This window comes from Eptesicus fuscus, chromosome 22 (genome assembly GCF_027574615.1).
Source record: "Eptesicus fuscus isolate TK198812 chromosome 22, DD_ASM_mEF_20220401, whole genome shotgun sequence".
NCBI classification, from domain to species: domain Eukaryota; kingdom Metazoa; phylum Chordata; class Mammalia; order Chiroptera; family Vespertilionidae; genus Eptesicus; species Eptesicus fuscus.
The window spans coordinates 31,619,381-31,639,201 of NC_072494.1; the positions used below are offsets into that span (position 1 = coordinate 31,619,381).

General features: G+C 46.9%; 1 protein-coding gene across 2 annotated transcripts; it reads left to right on the forward strand.

The window, feature by feature from the left end:
- The first annotated feature begins 2,244 nt into the window (after window positions 1-2,244).
- IRF6 (interferon regulatory factor 6) lies at window positions 2,245-19,821 on the forward strand. 2 transcript variants are annotated; one of them, XM_008146006.3, is made up of 9 exons: window positions 2,245-2,445; window positions 6,714-6,794; window positions 7,563-7,739; window positions 10,076-10,280; window positions 11,410-11,538; window positions 15,646-15,819; window positions 17,248-17,640; window positions 18,316-18,434; window positions 19,095-19,821. In XM_008146006.3, exons 3-9 carry the CDS (start codon window positions 7,566-7,568, stop codon window positions 19,317-19,319), a joined length of 1,419 nt encoding a protein of 472 aa, XP_008144228.1. In that variant the 5' UTR covers window positions 2,245-2,445; window positions 6,714-6,794; window positions 7,563-7,565; the 3' UTR covers window positions 19,320-19,821. The 2 variants fall into 2 exon arrangements, with proteins under 2 accessions (XP_008144228.1, XP_054567982.1); XM_054712007.1 differs by having other exon boundaries at window positions 2,245-2,426.

Here is a 19,821-nt window from a genome sequence, read left to right on the forward strand (position 1 = left end):
TTGTGGAGATCTCAGCTAGTGCAAAAGTGAATGCCTGCATGTGGGCTTATACTTTTACTAGCGGACCGGTGCACGAAATTCATGCAAGAGTAGGCTTTCCTTCCCCTGGCTGCCAGCACTGGCTTCCCTCTGGCACCCAGGACCCGAGCTTCCCTCACAGCCCTGGCTATGTCCCGAAGGTCGGGAAGGACGTCCGGTCTAATTAGCATATTACACTTTTATTATACTTTTATGCCATTGGGCTTTTTAATTTATTTTGTTTTCCCATTGATTTTTAGAGATAGTGGAAGGGAGGGGGAGAGAAAAAGAGCTGATAGAGACACATTTATTGGTTGCCTCCTGCACACACCCTAACCAGGGCCAGGGATTGAGCTTGCAACTGAGGTAGGTGCTCTTGACCGGAATAGAACTGGGACCCTTCAGTCCACAGGCTGACACTCCATCCACTGAGCCAAACAGGCTAGGGTGTGACTGGGCACTTATCTCCCCTTAAATGACACCCTCCTGGTGGCCCTCTCTGATCCTAACACACACCTGCAGTGGACTGTTTGCTCGGTCTCTGGAGCCTAGCCTTGGGCTATAAGGAAGATGCTGCTTGTCCAGTGAGCTCATCCGTCATAAAGATCTGGCTGTGCTGATGAGATAGCCCTTCCCCTGCATGAAGGCAGAGCTGGTCACACGCAGCGGCTGAGACAGCAGCTGGCTGAGTCAGGCTTGGGGCTTGCTGCCTTCCTAGGCTTTTGTTGGCTGTGTCCCTAAGCTTAATTGGGACTGGGGATCAAGTCCACATGATTACGAATCTGGAGCTCTCCAGCCTACCTGCATTAGGCCGCTAGGTCTACTGAACCAACATACCAGAGACTGGGTGGCTCACACAACAGAAACTTATTGTCTCCCAGTTCCTGAGGCTAGAAGTTCAAAATCAAAGTGTCTGTAAGGTTGGTTCCTTCTGAGGGCTTTGAGGGAAGGATCTGTTCCAGGCCTCTCGTTGGCGTGTAGACGCCATCTTCTCCCTGTGCCTGTCTCTATGTCCAAATTTCCCTTTTTTATAAGGACCAGTCATGTTTGAGCAGAATCCACCCAAAGGACCCCATTTTCACTTGATGAGCTCTGTAAGGACCCTTTCTCCAAGTAAGGTCACATTCTGAGATACTGGAGGTTATGGGACTTCAACATTTGAATTTAGGGGGACACTATTCAACCATAATACTCCCCCTCCATGGTCTCTCACTCAGTGCTTTAAACTCCAACACCTAAGTACTCTGCTTATGCCCGTTCTTACTGATGACAGCCCAGTGCAGTCGGGGTCTCGTGCACTGGTGCACAGCTCACTGTAAGCACGTATTCTGTCTGGACTGGGGTTCTCTCATCAAGTGCCTGTTATGGGATCTACAGGCCTTGAATTTCAGGCAATAACTGGAGATTTCATCTTGTTCTGCGAAAGATTTCATCTTGCTCTGCCTGTATGGTACTTTTTATCCTTATACACTAATAAACATGGCAAGTATTTATATAGCGCTCGATGAGTGCCAAATACTGTTCCGATCACTTTATATTGAAGTAACTTACTGAATCCCCACAATACCCTTTGAGCAGGGAGCTATGATTTACCTTGTTCCAGCTCAGATAAGAAACTGGGGTCTGGGTAGCTTAGAAACTTTCCCAAGCCTGTAGTAACCGAGGGAGTTGGGGTTTGAATCCCAATACTTTGAAATGAGATAAACCATTGGGGTGCGAATCTCCAGACGCCAACCTTTTCGTCTTTACCGGAGAGTGACTGAATAGATGAGGAAAACTGAAACGCAGTAACTCAGCCAGGGTCACCCAGGTAAGAGGCGGAGTCAAGGCGGAATTCCTGCTCTGGAAGAGCCCCAGAGTCCCTTCCCCACATCCTGCTTCCACAGGCCCACGGGGAGCCGGGCCACCCAGAATCGCTAAAACCTTTATCTGGGGTTAACAGTCTCCACACAACAGCGTCCTTATGGGGCATGAAGGCGGGGTGGCCCCCTCTGGACTTAGATCTGACCTCCCCGTCGCTTCCAGTTCCCTGGACCACCAGCCCCCGTGGGCACGAGGTGTGCGCCCGAATCTGCACATTTTCTCGGTGCGGGTAAGAAGCGGGGCGGGGCCGCCCGCCAGCACAGAGTTTCATATTCCTCGCGACCCGCCAATCCGGAGCGCGGGGGGCGTGGCCACACCTGGGAGGCGTGGCCAGGTGGCGGCGGTGGCTGCGGCGTCTGGGGTGAGGCGCTGACGTGAGCTGGGCGCACCTGGGCGGAGCAGGTGAGCGCCAGTGCGGGACCCGGAGCCGAGCCCGCACTCCCGACCTGCGCCGAGCCCGGTGTTACCTGCCCAACCTGTCGAGGAGCGCGGTGGCGACTGGTGATCTTAGCTGGGGACATGGTTCGGAGGGACGTCCGCTTCTGGTAGCCGGATTGGGGAAAGGTGGGGACGCCAACTTCTGGAGGCGAATCTGGGGGTGGTGGTGGTTGGGAGGGACACGCCCGCTGGTGGAGAAAGGTCCGCTCCTGAGTTTGTGGGGTTAGGAAAACTTGGGGACATCTGTATTTTTTGGGAGGGATACCCTGTGGGGTTGACTGTCGCCCTTCTCCTGGTAGCTTTTGGGGTGCCCTAGCCCCGCAGCGCTGGGCGCTCCCGACCCCACACTCCGTCGACTCCCTTTCCCTCCCCGCCCCACCCGCCCTCGGCTCCTACCACCCACCGTCGGATGGAGCTGAGGAGCCTCCACCCTTTGCAGGATCGCTGGGCCGCCGGCCTCTGTATTTCCCAAGAGGGGAATTCCCAGGCCCGCGGGCCTTTTGGTGCTGGTGGGTGTTTGGGGAAATTGGGGGTGGGGGGGAGGCCAGGAGCTTTAGCCAGTTTGTTTTCTCTCCCTGGATTTGTTTAGCACAGTCCGGCCCCCACCCTGGGAGACACCAGTGGATTTCCAAGTAGACAAGCGAGGTGCTGGGAGGGTGGCGCCGGGCGTGGTTGCTGGGGGGTGAGGCCTCTTCCCGTCGGGGCTGGAGGGCTGGCGGTGTGGAGAAATGTGGAAAGTCTCCCCGGCCTGGCTGGAAGGGAGGCCTGAGGTGCCACACTTCACAGGGAGCCTGCTCGGTGGTAAAGGGGTCATCCCTGCCCCAACCCTGCTCTTGATGGATGTCAAAAGTGGAAGCCTGGGAAGGGAGAGGGAGAAGGCGCTCGAGTCCGCTGGTGAAGGCGGGTGGGGAGCCCGGATAGTCCTTTAGGGTTAAACATATGTCTAACGTATGCAGGGCAGCGGCACCCAGTACCCTGCACTTCCCCCTCGCCGGCCCCCAAATTCAGTCCAGCAGAGAAGAAGGGCGCGGGAAATATGGCTATCGACCCAGAATTTACCCCTGAGCAGGGCTGAACTAAAGGGAGGACTGACTGGGAACCTGGAAGTTGGCATTTCAGTTCCCTCCGGGAGGCAGGGGAAAAACAGGACCACCACCCAGGCCTGTCTGCAAGAAATAGCGGTGTGTTTTAATCTGCGGAAAACACTCTGACGGCCAAATCTCAGCTTTGGGGTAGCTGTGCCCCCGGAAACTTGTCTGGGCAGGAGCTGCAGAAGTGGCAGTGGGGTGTTTATAGAGGACCTGCCCCCTGGAACGGGGGTAGGAGAGAGCATGGTTAGTGCCTGGGGGAGGTTGAAAATGTGCCTGCTCAGTGCCCAGTGTGAAGGGAGGGGGTAGGTTAGCATTTTTGCTCTTTGGCTGGTTCAATACATGTTGGAGACACAGGCCTTGAGTTTCGCTGGAATGGCAGCTAGAGATAGCAGGGCTGAGTTCAACGAGGCCGAGGTGGTTCTGTGGGCACTGGGATTTTGGGTGGTGAGGGTGATTGGAAAGAGAACTCTGGTTTAGGTGTGTTTGAAGAGGGGGGTCATGCAGTCTTCTCCCAGCCACTTCATTGGCTCTCCGTGCTGCTGGCGTCTTTGTTGGTGTTTAGTGTGTAGAAGAAGGGAGAGATTTGGATGGCGGGGTGCAGTGGCAGGACTTGGTACAGCACATTGATTCAGGGGTGCTGGATCCAGGCCCCAGATAAAGCACTTAACTTTTCTGTGTCTCAGTTAACCCGGCTACAAATGGGGATGAGAATAATACCACTTCCAGATCATGAGGATGGAATCAGACACATTAAGTAAAAATACACGTAAAAACTGTAAAGCCTGTGGAGATATAAAGGGTTGTTGTTACCATGGTCTCATCAGTTGAAGGCCATCATCTTCTATACCAGTGGTTCCCAACGTGGGGCACACGCCCCACGGGGGATCAATTTGATTTTTAAGGGGGCAATTCAAGAATGAGTTATTAACAGTGAATTTTTTTTTGCATTTCTTATGGTTCTAGGGGCCTCAAATACAGTATATAAATATATATTGTGACATATTTATGTATTTCGGTTCTCTATTATGTTTTGAAACTTTATTTGCTACTTTTTCATATCACTTCATATTATTATTATTTTTTTTAACAATTTCTTCCTCAGTACTTCACCTGTCCTATCGTTCTTTTATTTTTCTCTTTCATGGATGCCATGTTCTTTGGAAGCTTGCTTAGACCAAGTTACTGGCCTTTTAGGCTTCCTCCATGTGAACAGGAGTTCACTTTTTGAACAATAAGAATTATATGTCACAGAGGGGGCATCAGGATTTTAGAGATGCTTAGGTGGGGCATGGACAGTGGCCAAGAAATGTCTTAGCTTCCTGTGGTTAAAAAGAATACTACTCGTAGTTTTTTTTAAAAAAAGTATACATTGAAACATGTCATTGCAGGAAAAGATGAATCATATATAAAAGTATATAGGCAAGTATAAAATTCACTCATGATCCTGTCACCAGGTAACCACTGCGAATGTCTTGCTGCATTGGTGTATTCTTTCATTCCCCTTTGAAAATTCTGTGTGTGCCTGTACACGGATCCACATGCATGTTGTTACAAGATGGAGATTCTACTGGGCAGTCAATAGTACATGCTGCATTTTCGCCCTTAACTTCATATTGTAAACATCTTCCCGAATCCAATAAAAATTATTCAGCTGCCCCGTTGTTAATAGCTGCTTAATATTGCAGCCTGTGAACATGTAATTAGCCATTCTCCTCTGTTATTTGGTTGCTTCCATTTTTTCCCCTCTCTGCCTGTTTTCAGAGTCTTAGTTACTGGGCGGCAGGTGGGGGAGATCTTGGCTGACTTTCAGAAGGTGGAGGAGGGCAGGCTGGGGCGGGTTGCTCCTGGGTATGGCCATCTCGGGAGAACGCTGAGAACCAGGGCTCTAGATCTTAATCATCGGTCTCTATGGGTGGCTGCTTCTTCCCCATCACTATGTGCAGTTCCTTGTGTTGGCCTGGTTGCCTTCATTTTTTCTTCATGGGCTGTGGATCAACTAGAATAAACACTTCTCTTCTAAGTCCATGATCCATCAACAGGTCGATTTCATGTGTCAGACAGGCCCAGACACAGGACTTGGGTGCTTTGCAATATACATTCTCAAAAGCCCCCCGCTAGGTGGACTGGTTGGCTGCCCATTTTTCTATTCTTTTCATCCTTCCCTTGCCCCTCCCCCTCCCAGTAGGCTAGGACTGAGGAGAAAGTAGAACTTGCCCTTGGGAGAATGTTTCCTCCTCCTTATAAGGTAATGGTCTCCGGGCTTTGATGGCTTGCGTTGCTGCCCTGCAAAACAACCTAAACCGAGGCCAAGACCAGGGGGGGTGGGGGGTGGGGGGCACTTGAATTCTGCATGCCAACCAACCTCACCTACCCACTGAGCTGTGCTCCCCAGGGGGAAGGTTTCAGTTGCAGGAGATGGTAATTGGGTCAGAAGGCTCAGGTAAGAGCAGGTCTTGCCTTGCTCTTAAAGTGCCAGGGCTGAGTTGGCGTTGGGTTTTCCCCCATTGGATGGAAGTCTAGCTGGGGAGAGAAGTGGAGTTGGGGTCCAGCCCCTCAGCTAAGGGCCTCTGAATGGGAGCCTTTCGCAGACTCAACTGATTTGGTTTCTGAACTGTGATCCAGGTAGGGGTCTTTCTTCCTTTCCTCCTCAGGGCTTTATGGGGCTTGAGCAGTTCTAATGTGGATTTCTTTAGGAAGGAGTCTGATGAAAACATGGAGCTTTAGTGCTTAGTAACTAGCATAGTGCTTGATACTCAATAGCTGATGACCAACTATTTGTTGAATGAATGTTATTTTTTAGGTGTTTCTTTCTCACCTTAAGTAAAAACAAAGTAAAATAAGAACACCAAAAAATAAATAATAAAAATCTAAGTACAGCATTCCAGGCAAACAATTCTTCAGTGACTAGCTTTTCCTCTGGGCACACAATCTAGGCAAACCTTTGTTTCCTGTTGTGAGTGCGGGCTGCCTCCAGTGCTATCTGCTATGTCTGGGTATTTTTATGAGGTTTAATTGCAGACTTTACCCAGGCTGGCTCCTGCAACCAACCAGCTCACTCCAGCCTCTGGGAAATAAGCAGACCCACGTAAGGAGGCCATCCTAGCAGGACAGGCCCTGTCCGTAGTGCTCTAGGCTTAGGAACGGTGGTATTTGATTATTCTAGGGTTTCTGAGCTTGAGCAGACTCAGCTGCAGGGCAGGGTCCTCAGAGCCTATGTCTCCAGCGTTCCCACATCCTTTTCCATGCACTAGATTATTCTGTGGATAACCAAGTCAGTCCTCCCCTTTTTTTTTTTCTGTACAGAATCTTTGGGTGGCCCAGAGAAAGGACAGCTGATTCAAAGCCCAGCTCTTCAGATCCTGGTGGATATACTACCTGCTCTATGTAAGTGAGGACTTTGGAACTGGGACCCCCTCCTCCCCTCTCCACCCCCAGCCACGAAGGTATCATTTCTTACTAAAATATTCCAATTCATCTCTAGCTGTCTGTCTAAAAAGAGAGCATGCTTCAGGTTCGTGCCCATATCCTTATTGTTTCCATAACAATTTTTCTTCTGTCTCCTGAGACGAGTTTGAAAAGAATAATTTTCGCCCGGCTGGTGTGGCTTAGTGGTTGACCTAGGAACCAGGAGGTCACGGTTCGATTCCTGGTTAGGGCACATGCCCGGATTGTGGGCTCGATCTCCAATGGGGGGCATGCAGGAGGCAGCTGGTCAATAATTATCTCATTGATGTTTCTATCTCTCTCTCCCTCTCTCTTAAATCAATAAAAACATATTAAAAAGAAAAGAGTAATTTTCTTTCTCTTCCAAAGCCCTTGGTACGTCAGGAAGGACTGTGTTCCAGCAGAGATGACATCATCTTTTCATTTTTCTGCTCCAGGATTTAAATAGAAGAAATGTGATCTGCTTACACGATAAGTCTGATTTGGCTAGAGCATGAAGTATAAATGGCTTTGGAATAAGAATCAAAAGAACCCTTTAACCTCTTTTCTTTTCTTCCCCACCTGGCACAGTTTATTCCCATATTTAGTTTCTTTGCTGTAATCTAATGAAACTGTAGCTCTATCATAAGGGAACAGTGACTGGGAAAAGTTCCCAGCAACTGGCCTAATTCTCCTGTTCTCCCCATTTCTTCCCCCTCCCCCACCCAGATCATGGCCCTCCACCCCCGCAGAGTTAGGCTGAAGCCCTGGCTGGTGGCCCAGGTGGATAGTGGCCTGTACCCTGGGCTCATCTGGCTGCACAGGGACTCCAAACGCTTCCAGATTCCCTGGAAACATGCCACCCGGCATAGCCCCCAACAGGAGGAGGAAAATACCATTTTTAAGGTAAAGAGCCTTACCATTTGACTTGAAACGTTTTCCATTCTCTCAGACTCTGTTGGCTTTTATGTTTTGTTCTGGTTTCTCTTTTGACATGAGGAATACCCCAAATCCAAAACGCTGATGCAACAGTGTTTATGATGGGGGTGCCCAAACTTCACAGGCATAGTCATTTCTCTTGCTGGGGCACGTCTCTGATGGTTGAGGTCATTTATTCTTTCCCACTGGTCCAAGGTACTCAATTCACATTCCAAAGGATCCTGGGTAAAGTTGGCCAAACTCTTGTGAGTTATTCCAAAAGCTCCCAAGTGTCAGCAATTGACTCTTCCTCTTCATTCGCTCAGGGTTCTTGCTAGGAAGAAAGGTATTTGGGCCTGGGAATGGCTCTTCAGACCAGGGCAGGACTACTGAGTGTCAGCAGGCTCCTCGCATAGTCTGTAGGATGGGTGTAGAGGCCCCTTAGCAAGTTTTTCTTTTGATATTGACATATTTTGTCCTATCCATGCCTCTGCTTAATAATTAAAAGGTGATTTAATTATGTTTTCATTATGCAAATATCTTTTCTATAAATAAAAAACAGCATAGGGGATATAGTCAGTAATATTGAAATAACTATGTATGGTGTTGGGTGGGTATTATGCTTATCAAGGGGATCACTTCATGAATTATATAAATGTCTAATTACTATGTTGTACACCTGAAACTAATATAATATTATACCTCAACTGTAATTGAAAAATAATTTAAAATTTTAAAAATTGAAAATTACATTAAAATAAAAAAATTTGTTGCGATACAAGAGTAATTTTACTTAACTGAAAACAAGTTTTAATCACCTGGCATGTTACAAATGTTAAGTGAAACCAGAGCTGACTTAGCCAGAAGTAGGTGGGAAGCTGCTGTGGGCAGGGGTGTGATGTGGTTGGTAACTTGCGAGCCTGCACCCCATCCCCAGACCAACTTCCCTGTGCTGCACAGTCTTCCAGCTCGTGAGTAACTTTTGTTACTGCACCCCCAAGACACCAATAAGTGAATTCATCCTTTGTTTCCTGACTATAAGCTGCAAGTCAGAAGTGAAATTCAGTCTCTACCGTGGGCCTGTCAAGATCTTGCTGAGATTGGACCAGGAAAGGTGGGCTCACAGCTTAAAGGAGAGCCATCCTGGAGATGTCTCCCACCCGGCTCAGTTATGTCAGGTGTAGAGACAAGAGGCAGAGAGAAAACTGGTCCGAAAAAGTAAATGAGCACTTAATTTAAAATTAAATAATGATACAATAGGGATAGGGAAACATCTGTAAACCAGCACCAACATTCGAGTTGGCACAGAGCGGGGATGGGCCTGCCCTGCCTGACCAGCTGGTTTGAAATTGGGTTTGCTGTATCTGGTGGTGGCTGGCCATGGAGGAAGAGGCTGGTTCCTGGAAGCCCCACTCAGAAGAGCAATCTTCGTGCTTAGGGTTTGAGAAAAGGGGGCTGTGGGAAGCTGCTTGGTCATTTTTATCTGTGTATCTGTTTGCAGAATGCTAAGGGAGAGCCTTGGAAGTTAGGAGAAAAGTGAGGTTGCTTTCACAGATCCAAAGCTCTGACTGGCCTTTGACAGGATGGTGGGATAGGGGTGGGGGCACTAGCATTAAGTGGATGCCTGACCCACACCCTAGGTCCATTATGTTATTTACTTCTCGGCAGCTCTGTAAGGGAGTTGACTCTCATGTTGTAGATGCAGAAGCTGAATCTCTGAGGGGCTAAGTAGCTTGCTGAAATCACACAGCTAGTACATGGTGGGGTCATGATTTGAACCCAGGTCTATCTCCTCCCCCATTTTCATCCTGCCCCTTCTGACTGGGAATTGGAAGACCTGTCTTCAGGTTCTGCTACCATCAATTGCATGTGTGGTCTTGAGCAAGTAACACAATCTCCTTGGGATTTAGATTCCCCTTCAGTAAAATGGGGATGAACCCAGTCTTGCTTGCCTCGAAAGGATTGTTGTGAAAATTGAAGAATGTATGGGAAGGGACTCGTAAATTACCATAAAAATGCAGGGGTTATTTCCATCTTAGGAAGAAAAATAGGGACCTGTACATTAGCCAGAATCTCAGAAGTATGACTCAGAACAGGTTTGAACAAGTGATATTTATAAATCACAGTGATGGCCTTGTGGTGGGTGCTACCTTCTGCTGCATCAGTATGGATCCTCCATGTCATCTGCGTGGGCCCTGGTGTGTGTGTGTGTGTGTGTGTGTGTGTGTGTGTGTGTGTGTGCCTGCTGTATGAGAGAGGGTGAACAGACTTTGCAGTGTTTCTGGGCATCAGAAAGGCACTCACTGCAGTTTCCTATTCCTCAGGCCTGGGCTGTGGAGACAGGGAAGTACCAGGAAGGGGTGGATGACCCTGACCCGGCTAAATGGAAGGCCCAGCTCCGCTGTGCTCTCAACAAGAGCAGGGAATTCAACCTGATGTATGATGGCACCAAGGAGGTGCCCATGAATCCAGTGAAGATATATCAAGTGTGTGACATCCCCCAGCCCCAGGGCTCCATCATTAACCCAGGTGAGGCCTCAGCTGCTGGGGAGAAGGTGGACCGTTTGTCAAGTTCTAGGCTGGACTCTTAAAGAGATGGTTGACTTGAAAATTGCCTGGCTTTTTACGTTTAAGACTGGTAAAGCAAGCAAGCCTTTCCCTAGGAGGGACCCAGAGAACAGAAGATGTAACCTCAGCAAAATCTTCTTGCTCATTTAGGGGAATAGGTACTAGCCTGATTGCTTAAAGCATTAGAAAGTAGAGGGAGTATAACATAGATTTCTACCGAAAAAAATAGCTTCTTGGGACTTAACACTAAGGGCGGAGGCCAGGTAGTTTAGAAGAAAGAAGAGATAAAACCTAGAAGGTTTGCGTTTTAAAGCTGGTTCTTGTCCCTCTGCTACTTGTGGGACATTGAATCAAGGCATTTGACCTAGCGAGTCTCAGTTTTTCAGCTGTAAAATAGGGATGCTCCTCTTTCTTGCCTAGTTCAAAGGCTATTGCAAGAATCAATTGATGTAACGTGTAAAAGCTCTTAACCCTTTGCACTCGCTTGCTTTTTTTCTCGAGCTGCTACCGATGCTAACCGTGTCGAGTCACACTCGACATCCGAGTGCAAAAGGTTAAGTTCTCTTTATAAATGTTGAGGGGAGTGGCCATTTAGTTGTAGGGTGCTTTTACTAAGAGAATACCACCCGATCTTCCTATATACCCAGTCCTTAACAAGAAGTGATTAAGAGCCTGATAATTTTTTTTTGGAGAGCCAGATAATTTTGATTTGTTTTCATCGAATCTGGTGAGGCCCTGCCAGGAGGGAAGGGTCTGTTCTCACATTAAGCTTACAAAGGAGAGAAGTTGGTATCCTGAAGTTCTTAAAAGGGATGCTAATGTGAAGGAAGAGGGTTAGAGTACAAATGAAGAGATTTCTGAAGAAGGGAGTAGCATATGCAGTTCCTTAATAGGGGAGGGGAAGAGAGCTTACATCAGGGCTCTGTGGGAAGAGCTGGAACCAGGATCAATTTACTCTCAGCTCCCACTCTTCTTGATTAGGGCACTGAGGGTGCACACTGAGCCCGGAGACCCCCTGTGCTAGCTGTCCCTAGCTTGTGCAGTGGAACCTGAGGGGCTCACTTGCAGCTGTGTGTCTGTTTCTTGGTAGGATCCACTGGCTCTGCTCCTTGGGATGAGAAGGATAATGATGTGGATGAAGAAGATGAGGAAGATGAGCTGGATCAGTCACAGCACCATGTTCCCATCCAGGACACCTTTCCCTTCCTGAACATCAATGGTGAGTAGGGGTGATAGGTGGTCCAGAGGGGTGAGGAGGGCTTTGACTTTGCTCCTGCTGACCCCTCAGCCACCAATGCACTGGGAGCAGTGACCAGGCCCTGTGGCCAGGCTGCTGGTCTGTTAGCAAGTAGGGGTCATAGGCAAGGGAACTCTGCTGGCCCAGTTAAAATTTTTTACTAATTCTCAGTCCCACATACCAAACATATATACATTTTGCTGATTTCTTTCGGGCCAAGTTGCAGGCATCATTTTCATGAATTGTAGGCAGACTCTTCTGCTCTTTCCCTCAGTATAAATTTTATGTCACTTCCTGAACAGGGTCTACTCAGCTAAGGCTCTGTGATGGGAACTTGTGGTTTCTACAGCCCTCAGTTCTCGGCTCTGATAGGATTGATCTGCTAGGGACTTTTTTGTGTGGATTTTTAAAAAATTAATCTTTATTGTTGAGATTATTATAGATGTCCCTCTTCTCCCCCCACCACCACATAGCTCCCCTCCACCTGGTTTCCACCCCACCCCAGGCCCTCACCACCCTATTGTCTGTGTCCATAGGTAATGCATACATGCATATACGATCTTTGTTCCCCGCACCCCTCCCACACCCCTTTACCTCTGAGAATCATCAGTCTGTTCCATTTCCATGCCCCTGATTCTATTCCATTCACCAGTTTATTCTGTTCATCAGATTTTTTATTCATTTGATTTTTAGATTCAATTGTTGATAGATATGTATTTGTTGTCACTTTGTTGTTCATATTTTTTATCTTTAGCTTTTTCTTCTTCTTCCTCTTCTTAAAGAATACCCTTCAGCATTTCATATAATACTGGTTTGGTGGTGATGAAGTCCTTTAGCTTTTTCTTGACTGTGAAGCTTTTTATCTGACCTTCAATTCTAAATGATAGTTTTGCTGGGTAGAATAATCTTGGTTGTAGGTTCTTGTTATTCATCACTTTGAATATTTCTTGCCACTCCCTTCTGGCCTGTATAGTTTCTGTTGAGAAATCAGCTGACAATCCTATGGGTACTCCCTTGTAGGTAACTAACAGTTTTTCTCTTGCTGCTTTTAAGATTCTCTTTGTGTTTTGACCTTGGCATTTTAATTATGATGTGTCTTGGTGTGGTCCTCTTTGGATTCCTCTTGTTTGGGGTTGTCTGTGCTTCCTGGACTTGTAAGTCTATTTCTTTCACCAGGTAGGGAAAATTTCCTGTCATTATTTCTTCAAATAGGTTTTCAATATCTTGCTCTCTCTCTTCTTTTGGCACCCCCATAATTCGGATGTTGGTACACTTGAAGTTGTCCCAGAGGCTCCTTACACTGTCTTCATATTTTTGGATTTTTTTTTTTCTTTTTGCTCTTCTGGTTGCGTGTTTTGTCCTTCCTTGTATTTCAAATCATTGATTTGATTCTCGGGATCGTCTAGTCTACTGTTGAATCCCTGTATATTATTCTTTATTTCAGTCAGTGTATGCTTAATTTCTGACTTTTTTTTCCCCTTTTTTTTGGCATTCTCACTAAGATCCTTGAAAGTCTCACTAAGTTCCTCAGAGGTTTCTAGAAGATTCTTGAGTAACCTTATAATTGTGGTTTTGAACTCTATATCCAGTAGTTTGCTTTCTTCCATTTCTTTCATTTGTGACATATTTCTTTATCTCTGCATTTTGGCTGCTTCCCTGTGTTTGTTTCTATGTATTGGGTAGCTGCTAAATCTCTTTTGAGTTGATGGGAGTGGCCTTGTGTAGGTGTCCTATAGGGCCCATGGCTCAGCCTCCCCAATCACCTGAGGTGGACACTGTTAGAACACCCCTTTGTGGGCTGTGTGCACAGTTTTGTTGTAGTTGAGCCTTGATTGCTGTTGGTGTCACTGGGAGGTATTGACCTCCAGGCCAATTGGCTGTGGGGACCAGCTGTGACTACAGTGGGAGAACTGCTGTGCAGGACACACCCTTATGGAGCAGGACTTGCTTCAGTGGGGCTTTGGCACTCCCTGAGTCTGCCCTTGAATGTGTTGCTTATGCATGTGAAGAGTTGTAATGTGGTATGGTCTCACACTGACCACGGGGTACACTGGCTCTTGGGTCTCCAGGGAGGTGCAAAGTCAGCCACTGCCTGGGGCCATCCAGCAGGAGCTACAGAGAGATCTGCAGATTCCTCCTCTTTGTATTGGGTTTGGAAATGCCCAGAGGAGGCCCAGCTGTGAAGCAAGGCAGGCTGGTGCTGGTGCCGGGTCTTGGGCCTTTTATTGATGGATTTGGGAATCCCTGACCCAGCTGTAGCTTGTCTGACAGATTTTTAGCCCTAGGAAGGAAAGACCATTCATATGCAAAAGCTGCTGCACACAGCTTGGGTGGGGTTATAAATTGGGTGGGATTATAAATTGGGTGAGGCGGGGTCTCAGGGAATCACCAGGGTGGAGCAAACTGAAATGGCTGCCAGTTAGCCCTGCACCAGGGAGGTCCCAGCACCGGAACAAGGACCGCTGTAAGCACTTCCATCTGGAAGAAAGTTGCCCCAAGTTCCAACCCCGATGCCAGACAGTCCAGTTTCTCCCTGTATGTGTCTGGGTCCCCCAGAGCCTCGCCTGGCACTGGAGCTCAGAGGAAGTGAGAGCTTGTAATTCAGTTCATGGTGCTGGCCTTTTAAGAGGAGCAGCTGGGTCTCCAGCAGCCTGTGTGTCACTCAGCCCCAATCCGCACTGGTTTTTACAGTCCATAGTTCTTACTTCCTGTAGGGACTTCTTTCCCCAGCTCTGGAACCCTGGGCTGGGTGTGTGGTGTGGGGCTGGCCTCCGCAGAGGCTATCTCCCTCCCAAATATCTCCCTCCAGCCCATTCTTTGCCTCTGCGCCTCCTACCAGTCTCAGTGTGCTTTCTTCTTTACTTCTCTAGTTGAAGTACTTCCATTCAGCCAGCTTTCTGGAGGTTCTGGATGATAGCTGTTCTGTATTTTAGTTGTAATTTTGATGTGGATGTGGGAGGCAGCAAGAACGGGCGTTTACCTCTGTCGCCAACTTGGTTCTCTTTTTTGTAGACTTCTTAAATTCAGCTTCCCGGGAAAAATGAGTTGAGAGGTTGGAAGGTCACTGTGCTAGGGCAGGTATTGAATCTCCCATTGCCTGCCCTGAGGATGCTTGAACACAAACTGAACTGCTCCTCTGCAGCATCTTCGCTGGAACTGTCCACTAAAATGGTCCTTGACATGCATTCAGTTGAGCAGCTTTCACTGCTTTTCTAGTTCCATCTGGCTGCTATGGATCAAATGAGATACTTGCGGGCTGCCTTGGACCCTTTTTGGGAAGATGTGTGGCATATATGAAAAACAAAAAAGTAAAATGGGTACACAGATTTAACCAGACAAAGGGTCCAAGAAACATTAACCTCTGTGCTTTCAGAGCTGTTGGGGCAGAGGAAGAAGAATTGTGGAAGAATAGATGCCTAAGAGGTGAGGCTAGGAGTGAGCCAACCTGGCCAATAGCAAAGAAATAGATGGGTTTTTAAAATTATCTTTTAAGAATAGCTTTATTTGGGTGCTTTTGAATAAATAATACTTACATGATTTAAAATTCATAATGGTACAAAAAGGTAATCAGTGGAAGGTTTTCCTTCCATCCCGGTCTCTGAACCTCTTAATTCCTTCCCTGGAGGGTCCTTGAGTATCCTTCCAGATGTTTAATGCATGAAAAAGTATTTGTTTTTAATGGAATTTTGATAAATTAACACATACTCAAAGCTAATAAACTGATTCTGTTAAGTTCATTTCATGAAAGATAACCAGGTTCTATTTAATTGCAGGGTTCAAATTTTACAACAGGGAACCTCTCATACATGCCCATACTGATTTCACCCCAGAGAAAACTCACTCCTCTGTTAATAATCTTCAGCAAACCCAGGTTTTCATGACTATGAGTTTATGGGAGAACCGATATGATTAGGTTTCCCAGAAGCAGGTGTTTCTTGTTGTGTTAGTTGTGGGGATCCGTGGTGGGCTGCCACATTTATCTCAGTCCAGTGTTTGACTCTGTCTGTTGACTTTGTTAGGTGTTAGAGCCTCAGACATGCTGTGCATGTGTGGTGCCCCTGCCTGCTCAGCCACATCCTTCTGTTCTAGGTTCTCCCTTGGCACCGGCCAGTGTGGGCAACTGTAGTGTAAGCAACTGCAGTGTGGGCAACTGCAGCCCTGAAGCAGTGTGGCCCAAAACGGAACCTCTGGAGATGGAAGTACCCCAGGCACCCATACAGCCCTTCTATAGCTCTCCAGAGCTGTGGATCAGCTCTCTTCCAAGTAAGTGAGCCCTGGGCTTTCTTGATGGGTCTTCAGCTCCTAATATAGTCCCTTGCTGCCTCGCCTTCTGCTTCCGTTTCTTTGCCTTGTATAGAAGAGCTACCTTTTCCACAGGTACCTTCTGGCCAACTGATGATGGGTTACCAGGGCAGAAATAAAGAGACATTAGCCTATGCCTAATTGCCCATGAGGATGCTCTGATTGGTTACAGCTCCATGTTATTCACCTTTTAAGTGGGTGGGAGTCCTGGTTTTATCAGTTTGGCTAGGGCCTGTGGTCGGCAAACTGCGGCTTGCGAGTCACATGCGGCTCTTTGGCCCCTTGAGTGTGGCTCTTCCACAAAATACCACGGCCTGGGCGAGTCTATTTTGAAGAAGTGGCGTTAGAAGAAGTTTAAGTTTAAAAATTTGGCTCTCACAAGAAATTTCAATCGTTGTACTGTTGATATTTGGCTCTGTTGACTATGAGTTTGCCGACCACTGGGCTAGGGTATTTGGGGATAAGGCCAGTGGTGGGATAGGGAGGTAATGGCCATGGATTTAGTAAAGGGGTTTTTTAGATTTTGAGGGGATTTAGGGTCCAGAGAAAATCTCTGTCTGGATTGGGCAAAATTTATTTCAGTGAAGAACCATTGTAGTCCTAGCTGGGTAGCTCAGTTGGTTAGAGCATTGTCCTGATGCCAAGGTTGATCCTCGGTCAGGGCACCCTATTGTATGTGTCCATGCAATGAATTTATAAATAAGTGCAACAAGTCGATGTTTCTCTCCCTCTCTCCCTTCCCCTCTCTCTCTAAAATAAATTAACAAAATTAAAAAAATATATATTAAAATAAAAAAAGAATCACTGTCAATTCTCCATCTCCCTTTCAATCTACACATGGGGGAGGGGGGGAGAGAATGCTAGAATTTTGTCCAAGAGGCTTTCTTAAGACCATAGGAAGACTTGCTGAGTGAAAATTTAGTTTGCTGTGAGCTGTGTCTTTTTTATGATATATTGTTAAAACACAAAGATGAGTTTTTATTTCTTCTTGTTTCTCTGGTTTCTTTAAACAACAAGACAAAAATATGACACAAGCCAGATACCTTAGTTTCTAGCTCCTTCCAATGCCTATAGATACAAAGACTCAGTATGCAAGGGGAAGACCAGGACTGAGACCTTAGCTTGGAGGAATTCTAGCCCTTAGGGTGTGGTGATTGAGCAGAGATAGGATAGATGGACCTTTGAACTGTTTGCTTCAAGACAGCCTTTTGCGTGACTGTCTCAGGGTTGTGTTGATGTCTCCCTTTACTGCAGGAAGGATAACTATGGCAGTGGCCTTCCTGAATGCTGCTAGAAAGGTGGCTCAATCTTGATGCACTTCTATGAGTCTTAGGGATAAATGGGCAGAGCAGCAGAGCAGGACTCTCACTGTCCTCTCTCATCTTGCAGTGACTGACCTGGACATCAAGTTTCAGTACCGTGGGAAGGAGTATGTGCAGACCTTGACCGTGAGCAACCCCCAGGGCTGCCGGCTCTTCTATGGGGACCTGGGTCCCATGCCTGACCAGGAGGAGCTCTTCGGTCCTGTCAGTCTGGAGCAGGTCAAGTTCCCAGGTCCGGAGCACATCACCAATGAGAAGCAGAAGCTGTTCACCAGCAAGCTGCTCGACGTCATGGACAGAGGACTGATCCTGGAGGTCAGCGGTCACGCCATTTATGCCATCAGGCTGTGCCAGTGCAAGGTGTACTGGTCGGGGCCATGTGCCCCATCACTTGTTGCTCCCAACCTGATTGAGAGGCAAAAGAAGGTCAAACTCTTTTGTCTGGAAACATTCCTTAGTGGTGAGTCTCTTTTCAGAAGGTTGATGGGTGGGAAGTGGTCCCTGGAAATATGTCTTCCTCCATTCCTCCCCGCTTTCCTGGCTCTGCAAAGATTTTAGCCAAAATTTTTTTTTTCTGGAGGAAGTAAAGGTCGAAAAGAACCTTAGTTCTGAGAAATGAAAGTGACCTGGGCAACAAAGAAGGTCATTCCACTCCAATGCTATGTACTTAGACGCTACTTTTGGTTGGTTTTTAGCACCTTTGGTGGCAGAAGAGGGAAACAGCCTTGGCATTAGCTCCCAAATGCTACCAGTTTATCCTTAACTTTGGAAGGTGACCCTGTTCATCATGATCAGCAAAATGTATACTCTTCTCCTTTGAAAAATATCCAAATGGTGAATTCAAGCAGGCAAATTTAGGGAGAGAACTGCATTGTGAATTTTACAATGTGGTTTGAACCCCAAGTCTAACTCAGTGGTTTCCTCTGAAATGATGAAAATGTTCTGTATTTGTGTTGTCCAGTATGGTAGCCACTAGCCACTTGTGGCTATTGAGCATGTTCATGTGACTAAGAAACTAATTTTAATTAAATTGAATAGCCACATGTTGTGGCTAGTGCCTACCATAGTAGGATGGTATTTATGGAGTGGGTATGAAATGACCCAGTACACCAAAGTTGCTCTCCACCTTCTGCAGAGCTCATTGCCCACCAGAAAGGACAGATAGAGAAGCAGCCGCCATTTGAGATCTACTTATGCTTTGGCGAAGAATGGCCCGACGGGAAACCCCCGGAAAGAAAACTCATCTTGGTTCAGGTAAGGAGATAAGGATGTGTCAATACCTCTTTACCTTTTAATCAAAGCTTTAGCTCCTAGGTCTGAGGTAGAGCCCTGAGCAAGGACCCATCAGACTGAGTGGGTTTTAACCCCATCAGATGAAGTAGCAGACTCAAGCTTTGCACATTGCACAGTAGGTCCACAATGGGGAATACAAGGTCCTCAAAGTGGGTGACGGATTTAGTGGAGACCTTAGCTTTCATTCTCTTACTGACATTAGTCTTGCTGAAACCTAACAGGGTATGACCCTTTCAGCTTTTTTACAAAAACCTTCCAATTACTTTTAAGAACACAATCTTATTCTAGGAAGTAAAACCACGATCACTTGGGTTTGGCCCCTGGATTTGTACAACAAGACTAGGCAATAGATGAAATCTGGGTAAAAGTCTTGCTAAATTAGCAGTTATTTGTTTAGATATGTGATATGCTGCTACATCTAGATTCTTGACCTTCATTTGAACCAACTTTTTTAGAGTAAACCCTAGTCGGATAGTTCAGAGAGATGAAGGCATATCCCTATATCTAGAGTGGGGGGATCTCCTAGGGCCCCACTGGTCCTTCCTTCAATCTTGAGTCCCGCCTGCTGTTGAAAAATACCCTTTCCTCAGCAGATACCTGTGTGCTCTGTGTCCTGAACAGGTTATTCCGGTGGTGGCTCGGATGATCTACGAGATGTTTTCTGGTGATTTCACACGATCCTTTGACAGTGGCAGTGTCCGCCTGCAGATCTCGACTCCAGACATCAAAGATAACATCGTTGCTCAGCTGAAGCAGCTGTATCGCATCCTCCAAACCCAGGAAAGCTGGCAGCCCATGCAGTCTACCCCCAACATGCAGCTGCCCCCGGCCCTGCCGGCTCAGTAATCACGAATGCCATCTTCCTTCTCTTTTTTACAATATTGTACATATGGATATTTTTTATTATTCAGGTTTAACCAGCTTGTAAAACCTCCTTTCTTTCTAACAATGTGAGTCGTTTCTGATTCTCCAAATATGTCTGGTTCTTAAAGTTGATTTAATTTATGGAAAAATCACCCTTTATACTTTCCCTTTCTTTTTTATAAACATCCCAATGGTAGTAGAATTGTAGTAGAAGAAGATTTGGACACCAGGGTTCTAACTACGGCTTTACTCTCAATGTACGACCTTGAACCAAGCCATTTAACCTCTGGGCTTCAGATTCATTACTGTAAAGTGAAGGGGTTGGACTGATGCCTGAAATAATGCCAGCTTTAAAACTCTGACTCGATGACTTCATTCTACTTGTACAAGGCAAAACTGCCTGGAACAGAACCCTTCTGAATTGTTCTTGTACCACTTTTTTTTTCTTTTCTTTCTTGCCTTCATTAAAGTTCCCTCAAGCGCT